The sequence below is a fragment of the Ranitomeya variabilis genome, chromosome 6, assembly GCF_051348905.1.
Source record: "Ranitomeya variabilis isolate aRanVar5 chromosome 6, aRanVar5.hap1, whole genome shotgun sequence".
Taxonomy (NCBI): domain Eukaryota; kingdom Metazoa; phylum Chordata; class Amphibia; order Anura; family Dendrobatidae; genus Ranitomeya; species Ranitomeya variabilis.
Window position 1 is genome coordinate 409,171,894 of NC_135237.1, and position 19,560 is coordinate 409,191,453.

At 40.4% G+C, this 19,560-nt stretch overlaps 1 protein-coding gene across 5 annotated transcripts in view; it reads right to left on the bottom strand.

Moving 5' to 3' along the window:
- PTPRM (protein tyrosine phosphatase receptor type M) overlaps positions 1-19,560 on the bottom strand; it is a 995,903-nt gene that overhangs the window by 635,964 nt on the left and 340,379 nt on the right. For all 5 annotated transcript variants that reach the window (XM_077270222.1, XM_077270225.1, XM_077270224.1 and 2 more), the window contains exon 4: positions 7,991-8,069. In XM_077270222.1, coding sequence (XP_077126337.1) covers positions 7,991-8,069 — 79 coding nt within the window. The remainder of the gene's footprint in view (positions 1-7,990; positions 8,070-19,560) is intronic.

Sequence of the window (19,560 nt, forward strand, 5' to 3'; positions counted from 1 at the left end):
AAAAATTAGCATATAGTGTTAAATTTCATTATTTACCATAATGTAATGATTACAATTAAACTTTCATATACTATAGATTCATTATCCACCAACTGAAATTTGTCAGGTCTTTTATTGTTTTAATACTGATAATTTTGGCCTACAACTCCTGATAACCCAAAAAACCTGTCTCAATAAATTAGCATATTTCACCCGTCCAATCAAATAAAAGTGTTTTTTAATAACAAACAAAAAAACCATCAAATAATAATGTTCAGTTATGCACTCAATACTTGGTCGGGAATCCTTTGGCAGAAATGACTGCTTCAATGCGGCGTGGCATGGAGGCAATCAGCCTGTGACACTGCTGAGATGTTATGGAGGCCCAGGATGCTTCAATAGCGGCCTTAAGCTCATCCAGAGTGTTGGGTCTTGCGTCTCTCAACTTTCTCTTCACAATATCCCACAGATTCTCTATGGGGTTCAGGTCAGGAGAGTTGGCAGGCCAATTGAGCACAGTAATACCATGGTCAGTAAACCATTTACCAGTGGTTTTGGCACTGTGAGCAGGTGCCAGGTCGTGCTGAAAAATGAAATCTTCATCTCCATAAAGCATTTCAGCCGATGGAAGCATGAAGTGCTCCAAAATCTCCTGATATCTAGCTGCATTGACCCTGCCCTTGATGAAACACAGTGGACCAACACCAGCAGCTGACATGGCACCCCACACCATCACTGACTGTGGGTACTTGACACTGGACTTCAGGCATTTTGGCATTTCCTTCTCCCCAGTCTTCCTCCAGACTCTGGCACCTTGATTTCCGAATGACATGCAAAATTTGCTTTCATCAGAAAAAAGTACTTGGGACCACTTAGCAACAGTCCAGTGCTGCTTCTCTGTAGCCCAGGTCAGGCGCTTCTGCCGCTGTTTATGGTTCAAAAGTGGCTTTACCTGGGGAATGCGGCACCTGTAGCCCATTTCCTGCACACAACCTTTTCTTGATATGCTAGTGAACGCTTTCTCATCATTTGCTGCGGCTTCTACTGATCTTGTGGCGCTCACTGCTCTATCTGCTATGGCGTGCTGGATGAGATCAATAGAAGTGGCAGCAGCAGGTGATGAGAAAGCGCTCACCTCACATCACTTGTTGCTGAGCAGTGCAGACGGCCGGCACCGGGTGTGGAATAACACACCACGCACAGCACAGAGCCACAGGCTGTAAGACTGCACTGCACACAGCCTCTAGAGCGGAGTTGATTTTTTGAGGGCAATGGCATGATGTCACTGGAAGGGGCGGGGCCTCCATCAGACCAGTGACCAGGAAACAGCGTTGTTCTGAGGCTGCTTGAGAGGAATGAAATGAGAGGCTGCACCATGGAGCCCTGTGAGGAGAGGACCGAGGGGCTGCACAATGGACCCTTGCACAAATAGGAATGAAGACCCAGGATTCAGTGAGAGAGATGAGAGGATGTATTTTGGAAAGGGTTGATGTAACTTCAGTGGGGCTTGTAAAGGGAAGATGATGAGGGGCTGTGTGCAGAAGGGGAGATGATAATGACGGGCTGTATGGAAAAAGGGTCATGATGAGGGGCTGTGTGAAAAGCGGGATGATGAGGGGGCTGTATGGAGAAGGAGGGATGATGAGGGGCTGTGTGGAAAAAGGGATGATGAGGCTGTGTGGAGAAGGAGAGATGATGAGGGGCTGTGTGGAGAAGGGGGGATGAGCTGTATGGAGAAGGAGGGATGAGATGATGAGGGGCTGTGTGGAAAAGGGGGGGTTGATGAGGCTGTGTGGAGAAGGAGGGATGATGAGGGGCTGTGTGGAAAAGGGGGGATGATGAGGCTGTGTGGAGAAGGAGGGATGATGAGGAGCTGTGTGGAGAAGGGGGATGATGAGCTGTGTGGAGAAGGAGGGATGATGAGGCTGTGTGGCGAAGGAGGGATGATGAGGCTGTGTAGAGAAAGAGGGATGATGAGGGGCTGTGTGGAGAAGGGGGATGATGAGCTGTATGGAGAAGGAGGGATGATGAGGCTGTGTGGCGAAGGAGGGATGATGAGGCTGTGTGGAGAAGGGGGGATGATGAGCTGTGTGGAGAAGGAGGGATGATGAGGCTGTGTGGTGAAGGAGGTATGATGAGGCTGTGTGGAGAAGGAGGGATGATGAGGGGCTGTGTGGAGAAGGGGGGATGATGAGGAGCTGTGTGGAGAAGGAGGGATGATGAGGCTGTGTGGAGAAGGAAGGATGATGAGGCTGTGTGGCGAAGGAGGGATGATGAGGCTGTGTGGAGAAGGAGGGATGATGAGGGGCTGTGTGGAAAAGGAGAGATGATGAGGCTGTGTGGAGAAGGGGGGATGATGAGGCTGTGTGGCGAAGGAGGGATGATGTGGCTGTGTGGAAGAGGGATGATGAGGCTGTGTGGAGAAGGGGGGGTGATGAGGAGCTGTGTGGAGAAGGAGGGATGATGAGGCTGTGGAGAAGGGGGGATGATGAGGAGCTGTGTGGAGAAGGAGGGATGATGAGGCTGTGTGGAGAAGGGGGATGATGAGGAGCTGTGTGGAGAAGGAGGGATGATGAGGCTGTGTGGAGAAGGAGGGATGATGAGGCTGTGTAGCAAAGGAGGGATGATGAGGCTGTGTGGAGAAGGAGGGATGATGAGGGGCTGTGTGGAAAAGGAGGGATGATGAGGCTGTGTGGCGAAGGAGGGATGATGAGGCTGTGTGGAGAAGGAGGGATGATGAGGGGCTGTGTGGAGAAGGGGGGATGATGAGGAGCTGTGTGGGGAAGGAGGGATGATGAGGGGCTGTGTGGAGAAGGGGGGATGATGAGGAGCTGTGTGGAGAAGGAGGGATGATGAGGCTGTGTGGAGAAGGGGAGATGATGAGGAGCTGTGTGGAGAAGGAGGGATGATGAGGCTGTGTGGAGAAGGAGGGATGATGAGGCTGTGTGGAGAAGGAGGGATGATGAGGGGCTGTGTGGAGAAGGGGGATGAGGAGCTGTGGGCAGAAGGGGAGATGATGAGGGGGCTATGTGGAGAAAGAGTGTTTGCCGCGCTGTCTTGCACCTCACAGAGTGGTAAACACTGGATGATCGGGCCCCCCATTCAAGTGAATGGGTCCGGGTACTGTTCTGTACCCGAACCTGGACTTTTTTTTAACTGTTCGGCTGGACCCGAACATCCAAGGGTTTGCTCATCTCTAATCCTGTGTCTAGTGTGTGACTGGTGTTTGTATGCTGTGTGAGTGTATCCTGTGTCTAGCTTGTGACTGGTGTGTGTCACGTGTATGTATCCTGTGTCTAGCGTGTGACTGGTGTGTGTCACGTGTATGTATCCTGTGTCTAGCGTGTGACTGGTGTGTGTCACGTGTATGTATCCTATGTCTAGCGTGTGACTGATGTGTGTGTCACGTGTATGTATCCTGTGTCTAGCATGTGACTGGTGTGTGTCACGTGTATGTATCCTGTGCCTAGCGTGCTTGACCAGATGGAAGCTAAGGGAAGACTCTGCAGCTAGTACCCCTTAAGCATGGTGGGCCCTTAGAATGATTTTCTCTGGTGGGCCCAAGCTACTCCAGTCCGACTCTGCTGCCATGGTTCTCAGCAGTGCGAGTCCTGTTTACACAGGTCGATGCACCGGCGAGAATAATGACTGAATTTAAAGGGAACCTGCCACCCCCCCAGGCGTTTGTAACTAAAAGAGCCACCTTGTGCAGCACTAATTCTGCATTCTGACAAGGTGGCTCTTTTAGTTCGGGTTCCTGGCACTGCTGAAAGAATCGTTTTTGAAATTTGTCCCTCATACTGTGAAATCGCCATGGGGGCAGGTCTTTCCCCCTAATCCAGATGCACGACAGCCGTCAATCATGGCCTCGGCGCGCCGGGTGCCACCTCCTCTTCCTTCATTAGCGTCCCCGGCGCCTGCGCAGTTTTTTTTTTTTCGGGCATGCGCAGTTGCGCTGCCCTTCGGACTTACAGCACAGGCGCCGGGGACGCTACTGAAGGAAGAGGAGGCGGCGCCCGGCGTGCAGAAGCCATGAGTGACGGCTGTGGTGCATCTGGATTAGGGGGGAAAGACCTGCCCCCCTGCGATTTCACGGTATGAGGGACACATTTCAAAAACGATTCTTTCAGCAGTGCCAGGAACAAGAACTAAAAGAGCTACCTTGTCAGAATGCAGAATTACTGCTGCACAAGGTGGCTCTTTTAGTTACAAACGCCTGGGGGGGTGACAAGTTCCCTTTAAGAACGCTTGTTCACGATTATCTTTCAGTGTAAATGCAAGTTTAGTTGGTATTTAGATGAACTAAAAAATCAGAAAAAGTAAAGGATGATTACAACTGTCGTCTTTAAAGGTAACCTGTTACCCATATACCTGCAGACACAGTGGTAATCTGATAGTAAATATTATGTTAGGCTGCGTAACTGGAAAAGCAGCTACAGAGAGAAAATTAACTTATATTCTCATTGCAGCCGCTCACTTCCAATTATCGGGGATGTGCAGGGGGCAGTAACAGTCACAGCTCAATACACAATGAGTGCACTGTTATCACTTCCCTGTGACTGACATCACAGCATATGAGAACAAAGCAGGTTGTCATTCAAGGTGTTGGGGAGTGATTACAGTGCTCTTACTGTGTACTGAATGGGGACTATAACAGCCCCTGAACCACCGAATGATTGGAAGTGAGCAGCTGAAGGGGGAATATAACCTCATTTTAGTCTATAGTAGCTATTCCAGTTTAACTACGTAAGATGATTTAAACACTATTTACCTGCAGATTACTTCTATATCTTCATGTAAACATCAGGTTCCTTTCAACAATGATGTCTGGAAATGAGGATTCTATCCTGTTACATCTCAACGGGGTTGTAGAAGCCCCTTCAATTTACAGTGAAGTTGGAGTTGATGCTGATTTGGACATAGAATGTGTGCCAAAATCTATGTCAAATTCAGAATATGTGAATTAATTTACCGTTATATCAGTTTCTCAGTACATTTTATATATTTATATATAGAAGTAGAAGCATGGCTATAAACTTGTCCTCCAGGAAAACTGATATCTGACTACACAAAAAGGGGGAATAACCACAGATAGATAAATATATCATAAAATATATAACTTTATTGATACATGAAAATCAATAATACTGAATTCATTAAAAATATGTCGGGTAAAATACTAAGAAAGTACAAGTAAAACGTATCAGAAATGGATATTATATAAATAATGGAGTTGTGTTCTCAAAAATAATGGTCTGCGTTTGAAGAATATGGCAAAAGTGTACAGTATAAATATACGGTATATAGCGAAATATACCATGTGAATTAATAAATACCCCTTTCGGAGTTCCTACTCATGTATGTGTTGATCTCTTTCATGGTATGTATGTTTTGTGTATATGCAGTGTATTTAGATTGTACTAACTATTCATTCACTTGGTATATTTATCTACAGTATGTATATATTTATATACCTTTATACTATACACTTTTGCTATATCCTTCATATACAGACCATTATGTTTGTGAACACGACACCATTATTTATACAGCTATGGCAAAAATTACGAGACCACCACATCAAAACCCTGTCATGGGCAGCCCAATCTCCAGACCTGAACCCCATTGAAAACCTCTGGAATGTAATCAAGAGGATGATAGATAGTCACAAGCCATCAAACAAAGAAGAACTTCTGAAATTTTTGTGCCAGATACAGTGTGAAAGACTGCTGGAAAGCATGCCAAGACACATGAAAACTGTGATTAAAAATCATGATTATTCCACAAAATATTGATTTCTGAACTCTTCCTGAGTTATAACATTAGTGTTGTTGTTTCTAAATAATTATGAACTTGTTTTCTTTGCATTATTTGAGGTCTGAGAGCACTGAGTTATTTTTTTTATTTTGACCATTTTTCTTTTGTCAGAAAAAAAATACAAAATTTATTGCTTGGAACTTCAGAGACATGTTGTCAGAAGTTTATAGAATAAAATAACAATTTTCATTTTACTCAAAAGTATACCCATAAAGAGAAAAATCAGACAAACTGAACATTTGCAGTCATCTCTTAATTTTTGCCAGAGCTGTATAATACCCATTTCTGATAAATTATTCTTGTATTTTGCCCCTACATTTTTAATTACTGTATATACTCGAGCGAGTATAAGCAGAGAATTTCAGCCCATTTTTTTAGGCTGAAATTGCCCCTCTCGCCTTATACTCGAGTCATACTCAGGGGTCGGCGGGGGAGGGGGAGCGGCAGCTGCGTAATAATACTCACCTGCTCCTGGCACGGTCCCTGGACGTCCCTCATTCTCCAGGCGCTGACAGCTTCCTATGGAGCATCTTATGGGGCCATGTGCAGCGTTATATGGGGGCAAATATCTCTATGGAGCGTCATATGGGGCCATATGCAGCATTATATGGGGCAAATATCTCTATGGAGCATCTTATGGGGCCATGTGCAGCGTTATATGGGGGCAAATATCTCTATGAAGGATCTTATGGGGCCATGTGCAGAGTTATATGGGGCAAATATCTCTATGGAGCATCTTATGGGGCCATAATCAGCATTTGTGCAGCATTACATGGGGCAAATGTGTCTATGGAGCATCTTATGGGGCCATAATCAGCATTTGTGCAGGCATGGGGCATATTGGAGGATCTTATGGGGCCCATCATAAACGGTATGGAGCATTATATGGGGTGTATTTTGTATGGAGCATCTTATGGGGCCCATCATGAACTGTATGGAGCATTATATGGGGCTCCTGATTCAATATGAATATTCAAAAACACTTAACCTACTGATGTCTCAATTAAATTTACTTTTATTGGTATCTATTTTTATTTTTGACATTTACCGGTAGCTGCTGCATTTTCCAACCCTAGGCTTATACTCGAGTCATTAAGTATTCCCAGTTTTTTGTGGCAAAATTAGGGGTCTCGGCTTATGCTCGGGTCGGCTTATAGTCGAGTATATACGGTAATTTAATTTATTTATTTTGGTGTATTAAAATTATATATTTGTATGCTATATTTATCTATATGTGGTTATTCCCTCCTCCTTATTGTGAAGTCATCTTATTATTGTGAATATCCACCTCTACCAATAATTTATTATTTATTTTGGGGTGTATCTGATTTGCTAGTTTTGAGAAAAGTAGTGAAAATTTCATTAGCAAATCAAGCTGGAAGTGCACTTGGGCATAGCAATGCATTTGGAAGAAGCCCATCAAGTGCACTGCCACACCCCAATGCACTTTCAGTCTGATTTGCATATGACTTCGACACTGGATTTCTGAATGGGACATCAGATCTCTGCAAATGCCTACACAGTATTGCGGGGGAAATGCCTATGCAGCTTTACAATTACTTCTATATGTAAAGTAATGTAATAACAGGTTTCTTTTGAGAATACCTGGGCAGTTATAGCTATCAAACAGGTCTGCACACCACTATGCTGGGTATTATGATAATGCTTCTGAACAAAAATATATACAATGATGTTTTGTGTTATGGTAACTGTTAGTTAGAAGTCTTTGTTTGGAGATATTGTCAAGTGTCTGTTCAGCATTTACACCGATTAATAACAAAGATGGTGCAAGTCATCCGAGCCCAACGAAGGGCAAGGAACAAATGCTGAATGTTTATCAGGACAAAACTGAAGCTTTCACTAAAGCTAATTTACAAAAGATTATTCACATGCTGGAATAAAAGAAGACCTTGGTAATGCCAGCTCTAATGGAATAATTCAATTGTAGTTCTGCGTTTGTGATTTTAACATCATCGTTTACTGTATTCATCAATACAAACTCAACTCTTCCTTTCGTTTGATGGGTATACCAGTCTGTTACCGGTATGATATTGCTTTTTCATGGTCTAAAACATCATTATTCCTCTCGGGAATGGTCGTTGTGGAACAAAAGGCCTCAAGAGTTTCTCAACTCATTTTAATGCCATTTTAATGTATATTGTCAAGATCTCAATAGAATACAAACATAACTCACCACAAGGATGTCTTAGGACTTTCACTTCATCTATTGCTATGTATCCATGTTGATCAAATGCAATCACTTCAAAATAGACCTGTAAAATGAAAATGTGGTTAAATACTTTTAGATGCCTATGTGACTATCGTGAGATAATTAGCAATAATACTTAGATTACAAACATGTAAACAATGGACTTATAATACGCTGCACAACATAGAGGGTTGTTTTCCAGAGATATCTTACTGAAGACTTTATCAGACAGACAACGTGTGAAAAAAAAACAGATTTAGCCCAAATTATAAGTGACATTCCAATGGGGGGACAATAGTTCCACAAACTATTAATATTGTCCAAATAATATGGGTTTGCTCTGAGAGCAGCCAATAAATTCTAAATATATTATAGGACTCATCAATGGAAACCATGGCACACAGAAAATGTCCTTGTTACCTATATCAAGCAAACTTCAGCTTTAATATCTAGAATTATTACACTTGGAAAATGCATGCTGAAATGTGATTACCTGTTTTTTTATTAACCTTAACCTTATTTTCGTATATATGGAATTAAATGACAGTGCTGTCGGTTTAAACCTTTTTAATTGGCCTTGACAAGATTTTATTACTGGAATACAAAAAGTGTCGTTCCTTAATTATGTAGGGTATGCGGTATGCTGTCGGACAGAAAAGAGACCCTAAATACGAGTCCAAGATGATGACTTCATACATACATTTTCTCTAGATTGGTGAAAAATATTGAACTTTAATGACACTAAACTAAGGAGTATTCCTATTTTACAATGTTACGTCAAATTGCTAAGGTTCGCGAACAACGTTATCAACGATGGGTCGTCCAATCACCGGAACACCATTAATCCTTGAGATGGCTTTCTACATTAGATAAAAGGAGTTTGATGGATAAATAATTATATTTATATTATTAATAATTCTGATTATAATCTTTAAATAAATGATCAACTTGTGAACGCCATTACGCAAATCGTGCCATACACTTTTAAGCGCATACTGACTGTTACAGTAGTTCTATCTGGCCATAAATGATCAATGGCAATGGGAGAAGGAAAAGCAATCTTTCAGAGAATAGTCTTAATATGAAAGATCCTTTGTCCACTATCATATGAAAAATTCTAACAAAGAAAACTTAGTTTCAGATGATGACAGCGTGTTATTGGTCATCTAAATGGATAAATCATTGGTGAATTCCATCACTTTCAACTTCCTGAATGCCTTATGTATGAACTTCATTAAAGACTATAAGAAAAGCCATGGTCAACAAGCAAAGAAGCCTTTACTAGTATTTCAAATAACCATCAAAGACAGTGATCGGAAAGAATTTAGCGACCAAAAGGTCATCCAACAGACATGGATAAACAGAAAAACTATAAACCAGCGCCAGCACCTTGTCAGCGGTCATCATGGAAGGTCCTGCAGCAATTGCAGACTGGGAGAGTCTGCACTACATGACTACACGCTAGCGCAACATGGGAACCAGGAGCGGTGGAGCGTCTGCCACCGGCCGGGGCAGTGCTCAGGAAGATTTACTTACAGAAGCCTGCTATAACCGGACGGCTTTCTTTTCTCATCACAACTGCCAGTCCACTCAGTGAGCCACTTCAGAGCTACGGATACCTATTCACCAGTAAGGTAAATTACCTGACTTTTATCCAGTATTAGGCCGGCGTCACACTCAGCATATGAAAATACGGTCAGTTTTTTACGGCCGTAATACGAAGAAATGTTCCCAAAATAGTGATCCGTATGTCATCCGTAAGCAGGGTGTGGCAGCGTATTTTGCACATGGCATCCTCCGTATGTAATCCGTATGGCATCCGTACTGCGATATTTTCTCGCAGGCTTGCAAAACCGACATCTAATGGATTTTTGTGCTCAAATGTTCGTTAAAACATATATGCAGTATATATATATATATACAGTTAGGTCCATATATATTTGGACAGAGACAACATTTTTCTAATTTTGATTATAGATATTACCACAATGAATTTTAGACAAAACAATTCAGATGCAGTTGAAGTTCAGACTTTCAGCTTTCATTTGAGGGTATCCACATTAAAATTGGATGAAGGGTTTAGGAGTTTCAGCTCCTTAACATGTGCCACCCTGTTTTTAAAGGGACCAAAAGTAATTGGACAGATTAAATAATTTTAAATAAAATGCCCATTTTTAGTACTTGGTTGAAAACCCTTTGTTGGCAATGACTGCCTGAAGTCTTGAACTCATGGACATCACCAGACGCTGTGTTTCCTCCTTTTTGATGCTCTGTCAGGCCTTCACTGCGGTGGTTTTCAGTTGCTGTTTGTTTGTGGGCCTTTCTGTCTGAAGTTTAGTCTTTAACAGGTGAAATGCATGCTCAATTAGGTTGAGATCAGGTAACTGTCTTGGCCATTCAAGAATATTCCACTTCTTTGCTTTAATAAACTCCAGGGTTGCTTTGGCTTTATGTTTTGGGTCATTGTCCATCTGTAGTATGAAACGATGACCAATCAGTTTGGCTGCATTTGGCTGGATCTGAGCACACAGTATGGCTCTGAATACCTCAGAATTCATTCGGGTGCTTCTGTCCTGTGTCACATCATCAATAAACACTAGTGACCCAGTGCCACTGGCAGCCATGCATGCCCAAGCCATCACACTGCCTCTGCCGTGTTTTACAGATGATGTGGTATGCTTTGGATCATGAGCTGTACCACGCCTTCGCCATACTTTTCTCTTTCCATCATTCTGGTAGAGGTTGATCTTGGTTTCATCTGTCCAAAGAATGTTCTTCCAGAACTGTGCTGGCTTTTTTAGATGTTTTTTAGCAAAGTCCAGTCTAGCCTTTTTATTCTTGATGCTTATGAGTGGCTTGCACCGTGCAGTGAACCCTCTGTATTTACTGTCATGCAGTCTTCTCTTTATGGTAGATTTGGATATTGATACGCCGACCTCCGGGAGAGTGTTGGTCACTTGGTTGGCTGTTGTGAAGGGGTTTCTCTTCACCATGGAGATTATTCTGCGATCAGCTGAAACTCCTAAACCCTTCATCCAATTTTAATGTGGATACCCTCAAATGGAAGCTGAAAGTCTGAACTTCAACTGCATCTGAATTGTTTTGTTTAAAATTCATTGTGGTAATGTCTATAACCAAAATTAGAAAAATGTTGTCTCTGTCCAAATATATATATGGACCTAACTTTATATATATATATATATATATATATATATATATATATATATATATATATATATATATATATATGTCATTGAGACACACACACACACACACATATATATATATATATATATATATATATATATATATATATATATATATACTGTATTTATATTTAATTCAGCGCGGGATATGTGAAAAGCCGGTAATTCAATTGCCGGCTTTTTCTTTCTCCTTCACAAACCCGACAGGATATGAGACATGGTTTACATGGGAGAGTGGCCAAGTGCCAGAATAGGCGCATCTTCCAGATGTGCCTTTTCTGGGGTGGCTGGGGGCAGATGTTTGTAGCCAGGGGGGGGGGCAATAACCATGGACCCTCTCTAGGCTATTAATATCTGCTCTCAGTCACTGGCTTTACCACTCTGGCGGAGAAAATTGCGCGGGAGCCCACGCTATTTTTTTCCGCGATTTAACCCTTTATTTTACAAGCTACAGCGCCCCAATTTTGCACATACACACTACTAGCATTAAAATACCGCCCCCCGAAGAAGCCTACGCGAAACGCGCGTAGGGCTGGTGCTGGGCCTGGTGCTTCCACATCCACACTACGACCATTATGGGTGAGGTTCAATCCTGCAACTATCTTTATGCTTTTTAGTGTTAGCAAGAGTAATGGTGGCTATTTTGCATATTAGTACATACAGTTTTGTGAACTTGAACCTCTGGTCGGACATACCACATTAGTGTGGATGTTGGGAGATTTTACTTGGATCCTTTGCATATAGAGAGTGACCCCCCCCCCCTTTTTTTGTAACTGCATGCAATCTTTTGTATCAATTTATTCAGACTGTGGTATTGTTATAAGATGTATATTTAATAAATATTATACCCTTTTACTTATAAACAGTTATTCTGACTCCAGTTATCTGATTATATATATACACTACTAGCATTAGTAGTGTGGAATATGCAAAACAAAGGGATATGAGATGGTTTACTGTATGTAAACCATGTCTCATATCATGTCGGGTTTGTGAAGGAGAAAGAAAAAGCCGGCAATTGAATTACCGGCTTTTCTATAGAACACCGCTGCGTATTTCTCGCAGGTCACACTGCTGGTCCTTGTGTAATCCATATTTTTCTCGCCCCCATAGACTTTCATTGGCGATTTTTTTGCGCAATACGGTGACAAACGCAGCATGCTGCGATTTTCTATGGCCGTACAAGACCGTATAATACGGATCAGTAAAATACGGCAGATAGGAGCTGGGACATAGAGAATCATTGTACCGTAGCAATAAGTATTTTCTGCACCTCTCATACGTCCGTAAAACTCGCTAGTGTGATGCCGGCCTTAAGGTGTATTTTTTGGTATGATCTTGAAGCATTGCACATTGAGTGGCTATATATTTGAAACGTTGGGATTTTTTGACACTAAATGGATATTGCTTGCGTAAATAACTACACATTCATTAAAATATTATTTTATGTAAAGTAGTTAAAAATTATATACATTTCTCTGCATGTTTTGAATTAGAAAATCGTGTGCAATGTTTCCAGTCCATGGAAATAAAAATTACTATAAAGATTTTGTGGTTAACACATGTTTATGAACACAATGCTATTGTTTTGAACACTATTGTACATGCAGTGATGGGAGCGCTACAGGCAATGGTTTTGTGTGTGCACAAGGCAGATGCTGCTGGAGTTGGCTTCAGAGATGCGGTTCCTTCTGAAATTTTTCCTTTAAAAATAAAAGGCTTTGTATGATAGAATGTGAGAGTTGGAAGGAACCTCCAGGGTCATTGCATCCAACCCCCTGTTCAATACACGATTCACTAAACCATCTCAGATAGATGTCTATCCAGCCTCCTTTTAAAGGCTTCCATTGAAGGAGAACTCACCACCTCTTGTGGCAGCTCGCTCCACTCATTGATCACCCTGACTATCATCTGTATCAAATGTATCTCAATATTATAATGAAACTCTATAGATGTTTATAAATGTGTAGATCTTTAAACTAGCAGGTTTCCTGCCCAGCAAGGGCTACATTTCATAATCACCTTTATTTTGGCTTCCAAAGACAGGAATCGGCATATTTAATTCGGAACAGATACAACATCTCATATAAACAAAAGAGAACTATAATGTCTCCAAAAACAAGTCTTACTATCATTTTATAGTCCCTGGTTTTAGGACCAGGGACTGTCCTAGTTAACTACGAAAGCATTGACACTAATCAGCTGTCACAACAGGGGCATTACCAGCATGTCAGTGACAGTCTATTGGGGGCAGATCTAGCAGACTAGATATTAGTGTTTTCTGCTTGGTTTGTCTTTAAAATAAAAAAACGCAATAAAAAATCTCCATGTGTTTGCCAAGAATCTATTAATGAAAGTCCGGGGACAACTGAAGAGTGATTAGGGACTTCACTGTAAGGAGAAACTGTTGGTACAGATGCTTTAATATAATAAATGTACAGTTGTGCACAAAATTAAATCCCCCCCAGCGCTCAAGGCCTCCTGTCGTTCAGTTAGTTTATCAATATCTGGAATATTTAATGCTCCATCTGCTTGATACAGAACAAGTCAGATATGAAAATATGAATGTCTCTGCTGTCAAAAGGAAGTCAATAGCATGGGGTTTGGCTGGGTTGTGATTTTCTATCATAGCGAATATCAACAGCATAGATTACCCTGCATGACTAGCATCTGGTCTTCAATCCCCGGGTGTCTAATGGAGCAGCTCAATAAATGGTATGGTTTCAGCAAGGTTGTGCTCAATTAAGTTCACAAAAACTACAGCACACGAGCACACAGGAGTTATATGGCTAAAACTACATTGTAACTCTTTGTAATAAGACTCTTTTTCTATAGAGTAATAACAATATCAATGGTGCAACTTCAAGAACTTTGTAAAAAATGTAAAAAAAAAACCCAATTACTACTTCTTGTACTCACTAATAAATCCAAGCATTGAGGGGTTGAAAAAAAAGATTGATAGTGACTGCAGAGATGCTGGAGAGATTTTCAAGCTACTTGTAGAGGTTTTCTTAGCCTCAGATATTTATGACCTATCACCTAGGATAAGTCATCAATATTAGATGGGTGACAGTTAAAAAAAATGAGTGGACCTTTTGAAATTCAAATTCACAGAATTTCCCAACAAATATTGGATTAGCAACTAATAAATTTGTGTGAATCTCAATACTGCAAAGAATGGAATTGCATGAAAAATACACATTGGGGAGAGGAAAAAGAACCTAATTGAATATAAGATCCTACAATTTACAGCCAAAAGAGAGTGAGGGGATCACGCTGAGCATAAGAGATTACACTGTTACACAGAGTCAGTATTTTCAAGACACCCATACTGTTAAGAGTTGTGATGGAGCACAAAGTCGCTGACTCCATCACTTACCCCAGCAGGCCACAGGTATCATTACAAATATTGGTCTTGTAGCAAATCTTGATTTCCTCCATCCAGGGTAATATTAGTAATATATCTCATCGGGTGCTTGGGGATGGAGATGGCATGGGCCTGTGTGATTTCAAAAGCCAAGGCTGAATTTCTGTCCCAGTCCATACCTGCTGTGATGGCCCAGATACTGACCACCAGCTGTACAAGGTGTGATAATCTGTAAAAGGTCACATCTGCAGGGTATTATGGTGAGGCCTGCGCGGCAACACAATTCGATGTTAGTCCACTCTCTGGTACTTCATCAGTGTGGGAATGGTGCTGGAAAAGTTTTGTTTTCTTTGTGAACCGCAAATCTAATCTCAAAATGTTTGAATTTCAGGAAATTCAGCTCAAACTCGATCCTCCATGGATCCATCTGCTCATATCTAGTGGCGGTCTGATAATTAGCACCTCCACTCACCAGCTGTTTTCAGCACTGGCTGCCGCAGGATGTAAACAGTGAACAGAACTGAAAGCACAGGTCGGTTCACAGTGTAGTGGCTATTTCCAGGCTCTTCAGATCAGCCCTACTCACCTAAAGATAGGTCAGATCAGTGTCTTAAGTCCAGAAGAAGCCTTTAATATATTCCCTATGGAAAGCAATATCAGACACCTAGACATCTACAACAAATGGCCAGGTAAAAAGTAGTAAAGATTACAGAAACTGCAAAAAAAGAGAAGATTGACCACATATACCGTAAATGCTTGGATTTATTATGCGTATTTCCTGAAGGAACTGATATTTGGAAAAAGAACTGCACTTCACCTTTGCTTCCATCTTAGCTTTGCATTAGTATATTTATGGTCCAAGAATTTCAGTCCCGATTGGTCCAGTCAAGAATTTTCTGTACATGAATAAGCACCAGGATGTAGAGAAAGTGAGGAGCCTATGCTAATGCTGAGTAGGAGGTCATGCCGGAGGGAAACAAACTGTACTCTCTTCACCTGTTCTACACACCTAAAGCAAGAAGCCTCTTTCTCCAAATTTGCTCACCCCAAGTACAGTTCATTTTCCCTGCCACTATTATAGTTGATCTACTAGCAATTTATGGGAAGCTCTGTCACAGTCTATGGGAAGATGACATCAGTAAGGAAGTCATGTTACACCTTGATGGCTCATACTCAATTTTCCAATTCTTAAATACAACCCCGTTTATAGACAGACAACACCTCACAGTTTGGTGCTAGCATCCATGTCATGTCATATCAGGCACCTCCCACATACAGTGACAGTAGCCTCCAGCAACATGGCATGGGGGCCGATTCTCCCAGGTACCACTTAACAGGAAAATCAGCAATTTTGCCTATGCAAACAAATTGCCCAAGGACTATAAATTTGCGACTAAGCCTCTGGCACTGCCAATTAGTTAAGTTGTAACATACTTTATCACAATGGATAACATACATGATTTTACCCTGAAGCTGAAATGGATTCCTATATAATTGATATATTTTGTAATTTTATCTAATTTAACGAGGGAAAAAACATTCATCAATGAGTAAATAAAATGTGAAATGTCACAGCAGAATAAACAGTCCTTTGTACAGGAGTGTATTAAATGAATGCATGCTTGAAAATGTCTGCAGTACCCCAACTTAGATGCCATTTTCATTGCTTACACACTTAAGAAATCGGGAAAGAAAAATGACAGTCATTAGAATGACATTCTGAGGCCGTTATACTAAAACAACGCTGACACTTCCAATATATCTCCAGAGAGAAAATGTGTGACTAAAACACTGCTGCGTTTTCCATCATTTATGCTCGGTGTCTTTTCAGCTTGCCAAATGATATTTTTATTCTATCCTCATTCCTGCATCTTTTATCATCCTAGACTTGTCTTCACCAGGTACAAGAAGAATTAAGAGACAGAAATATTTATTGCGGGTAATTTAAGTAAATAGAACTTTTTTTGCTCAAGAAGAAGCATTTATTTTCAGAGAGATATGCAGAGTTTAGTAAAACTGAAGACCCCTCAGAAAACTGGGATCAACATCCTATTTTCTGGATTATTACCGTAATTCAATCAAATGTGTTTCTGGTTTCCAATTCTTATGTTCCAAATAATTAATAATTCTAGAAAATGAAACTAGTTATACTACAACACTTTCCATAATATGATGGTTAGAAGCTTCTATATAAAGTACAACCAATTACTCCATCTTTACATATTATGAGGAGTGCTGCAGTCATACAATCCAGATCTTTAGAAAGTAAAGTAAAAACAGCAGAACTCCACAGGAAGGGTTAACTGTGGATCTTTATTCATCCAGCAGCATAGTGAATAAAGACTAAGAATTAACTATTCCTTTGGAATACTACCATTATACCTTTAAATGAAAGCATTCAGTAGCATGTAAAAGTTTCAGCACCCCTGGTTAAAATTACTGGTATTGTGAACAGTTAAGCAAATTGAAGATGAAACAACTATAAAAGGCCTAAAGTTAAAGATGACACATTTCCTTTGTATTTTAGGCAGGAAAAACAATCATCTTTTACATTTTAAAATCACAAAAAGGAAAATGGGCAGATGCAAAAGTTTGGGCACCTTGCATCGTTAGTACCTACAATATTATCATTTGCCCTTAAATAGTGTTGTGCACACCTCAAAAATTGCATATTAAATCCCATTACCCATAAGAAAATATCTATGGGAAAAAGGAGGCCTGAGCACTAATGTGACATAAAATAAATTTTATTACAAAATATCATTAAAAAACAAATAAATATTCAGCAGGAAAAGTTCTTTAAAACAATATACGCTGAGAACAATTACTTGGCAGGACATAAATAAACATAGTATTATAGCACATGAGATCACAATAGATGAATACACTACAAGAATAAATAATGCTCAAATGAGATAAGTATAAGACACAAAGCTGATGCCCTATAATCATGTGAGTAAAGTCCTGTAAAAATATGTGTTGAATGCTTATCTGGCTCAACAAATAATCAAGACCACAAATGTGGACCAGAAGCTATTGAAAAATATAACTGTCCAATCAACTATCTGTACCAGAAGAAAATGTTATTCAAACATCATGGAAACTCATTTCCTATGTGTAAAGGTAAACAAAGTGCCTCAGTCAATCTATATGGTAGTACAATAGTGGATGAAAATGGGCAGCAATAGTCCCAGGAACTTAGTTTCACATGGGGCTTAGAAAAACATTAGGGCTTAGAAAAGCATATGACACGCTGATGTGAAGTCAGCATACAAAGCTTAAATGTAACATGTGCCAATAAAGTGAGCCGTGCTATATAAAGTAAAAAACTTACATGGTGAATGTCCAGACAACTAAAGTGTTCCACAGCGACCCCGACAGCGCCGTTTCGCCAAACTGGCTTCCTCAAATAGGGGGCGAGAGTCTCATTTGAGCATTATTTATTCTTGTAGTGTATTCATCTATTGTGATCTCATGTGCTATAATACTATGTTTATTTATGTCCTGCCAAGTAATTGTTCTCAGCGTATATTGTTTTAAAGAACTTTTCCTGCTGAATATTTATTTGTTTTTTAATGATATTTTGTAATAAAATTTATTTTATGTCACATTAGTGCTCAGGCCTCCTTTTTCCCATAGATATTTTCTTATGGGTAATGGGATTTAATATCGTTAGTACCTAGTAGCACCCTCTTTACCACAGCTTGTAAATGCTTTTTGTAGCCAGCCAAGAGTCTTTCATTTCTTGCTTGAGGGATTTTTATCTATTCTTCCTTGGAAAATTCTTCCAGTTCTGTGAGATTCCTAGATCATCTTGCATGCGCTGCTATTTGAGGTCTTGAACCAGATTTTCAATGATGTTCTGATCAGGAGACTGTGAGGGCCATTGTAAAACCTTCAGGTTGTGCCTTTTGATGCAGTCTATTGTGGATTTTGACATGTGTTTTGGATTATTATTCATATGTAGAAGACATCCTCTTTTCAACTTCAGCTTTTTTACAGATGATGTTTTTTGCCTCAAGAATTTGTTGAAATTTCAATTAATCCATTCTCCCTCTACCCAATAAATGTTCCCCGTGCCATTGGCTGCAACATAACCCCATAGCATGATTGATCTACCCCAATGCTTATTAGATTAGCGTGATGTTCTTTTCCTGAAATTCTGTACTCTGTTTTCTCCATACATACCTTTGATCATTGTGGCCAAAGAATTCTATTTCAACCTCAACAGTCCACAGGACTTGTTTCCAAAATCATCGTGTTTGTTTAGATGTTCTTTCGCATACTTCTGAACTTGAATTTTATGGTGAAAATGCAGGAGAGGTTTTCTTCTGATGACTCTTCCATGAAGGCCATCTTTGTGCAGGTGTCTCTGAACAGTAAAACAATGTACCACAATTCCAGAGTCTGCTAAATCTTTGTGAAGGTATTTTGCAGTCAAGCAGGGGATCTGATTTGCCTCTTTAGCAATCCTAAGAATAGATGTCACTGAAATTTTGCTTTGTCTTCCAGACCTTATCTTGACCTCCACTGTTCTTGTTAACTGCCATTTCTTAATTACATTTCGAACTGAGGAAAAGGCAGCTTGAAAATGCTTTGCTATCTTTTTACAGCCTTCTCCTGCTTTGTGGGCCTTTACTATTTTCATTTTGAGACTGCTAGGCAACTGATTTTTTGGCACAAGTTTAGAGGAGGCTGGATTTTTATGAAGCTGGGAAACTTGCATTACCTGGCCTTTCCTAACGATGACAGTGAACAAGCCATAACCATAACAGGCTAATTAGTCTGGAACCTTGGTCAAAGTTATTTGGTCATCACACAAATCTCCAAGGCTGAACAAACTTTTGCATCAGCTCATTTTCCTTTTTCTAATTTTTAAAATGAAAAAAAAAAAAAAAGACTATATATATATATATATATATATATATATATATATATATATATATATATATATATATTGCCTAAAATACCAAGGAAATGTG